Genomic DNA, 6,163 nt, shown 5'->3' on the forward strand with positions numbered 1-6,163 from the left:
ACCACTCCTGTTGTATAGTAATGGTTTTAAAAATGATGATAAATGCATTCATTTAGATAGTTTTCTTGTTAATTACAGTGATTTTTCCTTTGGAGAGCCTTCTACTCTCAGTGTTTGTAAGCACAAACAAATGATAGCATTCCCATTTTGTAGTTTAGGGACTTGAGGTTTAGTGGCTCCCTGGTTAGTTGTAAAGGATTTAATCTGAAATTTGCCATGGTCTTAATACAACATTTATTAGAGTTGTATTATGACACTTGAAATGACATCTTACCTGCTGAAATAAAAATCCTTTTTCATAATCAAGGATAGGCACTGTGGAATATCTTTCAGTTTAAGGGCCCTATTTCAATTTCTGACAAGTTCTTGGGGGAGGGATGCAGTAATGGATGGGCGAAAGGAAAAAGGTGTAAAACATTTAGTTTTAGTAATTAAACATTAGGAAAGACATTTCAGTCTTTGAACCTGCTGTGATGGGCAGATGTTTTAACAAAAACATATCAGCATGTAGCAAAATTGTTTCCCTCACCTATCTATGGGAATAATTTGAATGAAAATCAATATGATGGATCAAGTGGAGAAATGGGATCTTTTTGGGTGTGGGCAGGAGTATCAGGCTGTATTTGAAGCAGGCATGGGCAGTGGCATCACTAATGCGGTGCAGGGGTAGTGGTGTGGAAGGCACCAAGTGACACTCTAAGGAGGGGTGACACCACTGCTCCTCAAACATCTACTTCATGGCAGGAATGGGCTATGGCATTTGCCTGTGACCCATTAAAATGTTGAAAAGATAGTTTGAGTGGGATGAGGCTCAGTGGATGGAGAAAGGAAAGGTCCCAGTTTTTTTTTAAATCAAATTTTAAATTTATATTTTTAAAAAAGTTTTTAAATTTTTTTAAATTTTTTATTTAAAAACATTACTTTTTGCCAAATTTTCACTTTAACCACATGAAACTGTATGCATTGAGGCTGTGTGTATGATATTGTAATTTAAAGGTATAATTTTAATTTTGCTAGTTGTTTATGTCTCAGCTGTTACCATGACATTCAGTGATAGGCAGGAATTACAATTAATGAGTAACAGTTGTGTGCCTCAGTAATAAGACTTGAAAATAACCTCATATTGTATTTATCTTCCAGTGACAACTCACACACAAAAAAGCATGGTTAAATGCAACATGTGTAGATGAGAAAAAAGTTTATGCTGTGAAAGCTTATGTCTTTCACCTCCAGAGAGAGCACCACCTCTAGTAATGTGCCAAGTGTTTGATCCTAAAAAGGCACACCTGACAGCAGGGGTGGGCAAAGTATGGCCCTCCAGACATTAGACTGAAATTCCTATTAGCCCTAGCTCTTACATCCAATAGTAAAGAATGTTGGCTGGTACAATTTAACAACATCTGAAGGAGCACGCTTAGCCCACCCCTTATTTAGAGGTAGAGATATATGTGCATTCATGGGGAGGAATACTAAAGAGTAACTACAATGTCTGTTTTTTTTTTTTTAAAAAAAACAGGCTCTGGGATGGAGGGGGGGGGTCTGGTACTTGGTCCTTGACCATTGGACCCTAAGGCCTGCCTGTGGATGCTTCCAAGTGTTAGCACTTCACATTTTATTCATATTCCCTTAAAAACAATGCCAAGCATGTAGAAGCTAAACACAGCACAGAGTAGCTGGGTTAGAGACTGTTCCTTGATATACTAGATTTTCACTTGCAAGGAGATTTGACTTCTCATTTTCAATATAGGAGAATATTTTTTAAAAATGATCCCCCTCCCCCATACTCAAAGTGTAAGAGTCCATTTTGCTACCTCAGGATTCTAGTGTCTGATTTTACTGTGTATTCTATACTTTTAGTCATCAATGTTATGTGTTTGTTCTGAGCATATTCCTTCCATGTTATTGCAGGTGATCTCACTCCCATTATGCAGAACATAAACAATGTGACTGAATTTATCCTCCTTGGTCTCACCCAAAATGATGAACTGCAGAAAATATGTTTTGTGGTATTTCTGTTCTTCTATCTGGTCATTGTGCTGGGAAATCTCCTGATTGTTGCTACTGTCATCTTTAGCCCCCGTTTGAATTCTCCCATGTATTTTTTCCTCAGTTACTTATCTTTTGTAGACATCTGCTACTCCTCTGTAACAGCTCCAAAAATGATAGTTGACTTCCTTGCTGAAAAGAAAACAATTTCATTCATTGGCTGCATAGCTCAGCTCTTTGGAGTCCATTTCTTTGGCTGCACCGAGATCTTCATCCTCACAGTGATGGCCTATGACCGATATATTGCAATTTGTAAACCACTCCACTATACCACCATTATGACCAAGCGGGTATGTGGGCAAATGGTGGCAGCCTCATGGTTTGGAGGGTTTATGCACTCATTGGTGCAAACTGTTATGACCACACGTCTTCCATTTTGTGGGCCCAATGAAATTGACCATTATTTTTGTGATGTTCACCCATTACTCCAATTGGCTTGCACAGATACATATATTGTTGGCATCATAGTGGTTGCCAACAGTGGAATGATTGCTCTGAGCTGCTTCCTCATTTTGGTTGTGTCATACATTGTCATCTTGGTCTTCTTAAGAACTCGCTCTTCTGAAGGACGTCGCAAGGCTCTTTCCACTTGTGCCTCCCATATCACAGTGGTCATTTTATTTTTTGGTCCATGCACCTTTACTTATATACGCCCTTCCAGCAACTTCTCAGAAGATAAGACAGTGGCTTTGTTTTACACTGTCATCACCCCCATGCTAAACCCATTGATCTACACACTAAGAAATGAGGAGATGAAGAACGCTATGAGAAAATTGTGGAGCAAGAAAATATTCTTCTCGAGTGAGAAGACAAAAATGTGAACAGAATGGGAGCAGATACTAGTGTTCGAACAGACACTCCTCTTTTATTTTATATTGTTTTATAATCTTGGATCTTGATTATATGTATCTGTCAATTTGGTTTGTATCATATTGCATTGGTTTGTGCATTGTTATGTGGATAATTCATTTTATGGTTGCATTGTGTTAGTTATATATTTGCAATACTCCTTCCTTCCCTTATACCTTTGTATGTCTTTGATAGGACTGGCTCTTTTGTTGTCATTTTAGTTTGTGAAGCATCATATACATAAGTGTTGGTATATAAATAGATGATGGTGATGATGAACAATGATAACAGTAACAGTCCTGGCACCTATCTGTCAAGTGAAGACCCTTTTATTTTTCCAGGCTGTCAATAAATTTCAGCTTCTGTTTGTTTTTATCTCCCACATGTTTTTATGCTGTTATATATTTAATTTTTGTTCTTTACCATATGCATTTTTATTTTGTTGGAAGCTGTTCTAATAACTTTCTAATAGAACTGTCTGTCAATAAATAGAAACAAAGGAGTAAAGCATGTCACATAAATAATGTTTTAGGGGGGAAATCCTGTTTATTTGTTTAAAATTGTTCATATCTTGCTCTTCTTTCCTAAGGAGATCAATGTCATATACAATCAAGGGAGTTTCCATGATGCAGTCAGATAAAGCAAAGGCAAATGGGCTCAGGAAATTGCTGTTTTCAATTACCCAGTGGGCTAAATATTTTACTTTCCTGTGGAAGAAAGACCTACAAAAGGGCTGAAAACCATGCAAGAGGATTCTGTGGTGCAGTCTACAAAATAACCATACACCTGCTCTTAGGGCTGAGGGAATGCATGTTCCATGCCATGCATTGGTTTTTTTTTGTCCTTCAGTGGGATTTCTTCAGGGTTGTGTGTCTCAGTAATAAGACTTGAAAATAACCTCATATTGTATTTATCTTCCAGTGACAACTCACACACACAAAAAGCATGGTTAAATGCAACACGTGTAGATGAGAAAAAAGTTTATGCTATGAAAGCTTATGTCTTTCACCTCCAGAGAGAGCACCACCTCTAAAAATGTGCCAAGTGTTTGATCCTAAAAAGGCACACCTGACAGCAGGGGTGGGCAAAGTATGGCCCTCCAGACTGGCTGGTACAATTTAACAACATCTGAAGGAGCACACTTAGCCCACTCCTTATTTACAGAAAGAAGATATATCAGAATAGCTGTGTAGGCACATAAATGACTTTAAACATGCTCCAAGGTTTATATATATTCTTAAAGTAAAATATTTCTCTAACCTCACATACTGATTGGGAAGGGGTTTGACAGCATGCTCCCAAGGTCTCACTGGTGGTTGAAGTGGAGCTGGTACCATAAATAATAATAATAATAATTTTTTTTATTTCTATCCTGCTTTTTGCCAGGCAATCAAGTTCACTAGATGGGAAGTCTTATTTGTGACCGAGTATTTTATTCCGGGAAGGCCTTCCGGAAGAGATCCGTCTTAATGGCTTTTTTGAAGCTCTCTAGATTGGCAATTTGATGGATCTTGTCTGGCAGGCCATTCCATAAGTTGGGAGCTGCTGCAGAAAATGTCCTCTGGGAGGTTGCCGTCAACCTGGTCTTTAAGGGCTGTAATAAATTCCTCCCAGAGGGCCTGAATGTACGGGGCGGATTATATGGAAGCAGGAGATCCCTTAGATAGGTTGGGTCCAAGCCATGTAGGGCTTTAAAGGTGATAACCAACACCTTGTACTGTGCCCGGAAACTGATAGGCAGCCAGTGGAGTGACTTCAATATTGGTGTTATATGGTCACTCCTTGCTGTTCCTGTGACCAACCTGGCTGCCATAGATCTTCATGGCACTGCATTTAAGGAAAGTATAAGCAAGTGTTTCTTCCAGAACTGTAGATAAGTATGCAGAAACTGGGAGAAGAAGAAGAGGCAATGGACATGGACATGAGGATGGGCAGGTTTGGTAACCTGCGCTATGCTCAACAGGCATATAGAACATGGAAAGTAGCCCACTATCCTAGAAAATCCCCCAAAAGACTATGGTCAGTATACACTTTGTTTAGAGATTTGTTGGGAACAGAGTTCATTCCAGGTAGATTCATGCCATGAGAGTTGACTATAGCTAAAATGACCCAGAGGTAGTTGCTTCTCAATGATAGGCAGGACATCATGGTGTATCCTTAGTTTATCCTAAGATGGTTGTGATAAGCACTTGTCTTTGGAGATCATTAGCTGGCTTGATCAGACATGACTTCATTGCTAAAGAAAGCCTAGAACATACAGTGGCAGCAACAGCAGACTATCTACAGGGATCTAGGAGTCCAAGTAGACAATAAGTTGAACATGAGTCAACAATGCGACGTGGCAGCTAACAAGGCCAATGCGATTTTAGGCTGCATCAATAGAAGTATAGTGTCTAGATCAAGGGAAGTCACAGTGACACTATATTCTGCTCTGGTCAGGCCCCACCTGGAATATTGTGTCCAGTTTTGGGCACCACAATTAAAAAGGACATTGAGAAACTGGAGCGTGTCCAAAGGAGAATAACTAAAATGGTGAAAGGTCTGGAAACCATGCCCTACGAGGAATGACTTAGGGAGCTGGGGGTGTTTAGCCTGGAGAAGAGAAGGTTAAGAGGTGATATGATAGCCCTGTTTAAATATTTGAAGGGATGTCATATTGAGGAGGGAGCAAGCTTGTTTTCTGCTGCTCCAGAGACTAGAACACAGAACAATGGATGCAAACTGCAGGAAAAGAGATTCCACCTCAACATTAGGAGGAACTTCCTGACAGTAAGGGCTGTACAACAGTGGAACACACTTCCTCGGAGTGTAGTGGAGTCTCTCTCCTTGGAGGTCTTCAAATGGAGGCTGGATGGCCATCTGTTGGGGATGCTTTGATTGTGATTTCCTGCATGGCAGGGGGTTGGACTGGATGGCCCTTGTGGTCTCTTCCAACTTTACAGTTCTATGATTCTGTGATTCTATCACCTATTATGGACGTCTATTATGATGTTACACTACTGCCAGAGTGGTGGGCCATAGTTCACATCTTCTGATCTTGATGGTGTGCTTCTCAGGTTCTAGTGGAGAAGCCAGAGAGGCAGTGCAACTCAGGGTGGCCCAGAAGGCTTCCACTGTACTACTCAAATTTGTTGCCACTTTATTTATTTATTTCATTTTTATGCCACCTTTCTTAAAGAAAGGGACCCAAGGTGGCTCACAAGATAAAGGCACTTTGAAAACTTTACTACAAAAATTAAAATATAGTTAAAATAATCCAGGTAAAACA

General features: G+C 39.7%; 1 protein-coding gene across 1 annotated transcript; it reads left to right on the forward strand.

Moving 5' to 3' along the window:
* Window positions 1-1,916: 1,916 nt before the first annotated feature.
* Window positions 1,917-2,867, forward strand: LOC121919997 (olfactory receptor 4S2-like). Its single transcript, XM_042447065.1, has one exon. It carries the CDS (start codon window positions 1,926-1,928, stop codon window positions 2,865-2,867), a length of 942 nt encoding a protein of 313 aa, XP_042302999.1. The 5' UTR covers window positions 1,917-1,925.
* Window positions 2,868-6,163: the final 3,296 nt, after the last annotated feature.

Source organism: Sceloporus undulatus, chromosome 1 (assembly GCF_019175285.1).
Source record: "Sceloporus undulatus isolate JIND9_A2432 ecotype Alabama chromosome 1, SceUnd_v1.1, whole genome shotgun sequence".
NCBI lineage: Eukaryota > Metazoa > Chordata > Lepidosauria > Squamata > Phrynosomatidae > Sceloporus > Sceloporus undulatus.

What these genes read in the sequence shown, in the direction of transcription:
- LOC121919997 (XM_042447065.1), top strand. Translation starts at nt 1,926, where the DNA reads ATGCAGAACATAAACAATGTGACTGAATTTATCCTCCTTGGTCTCACC.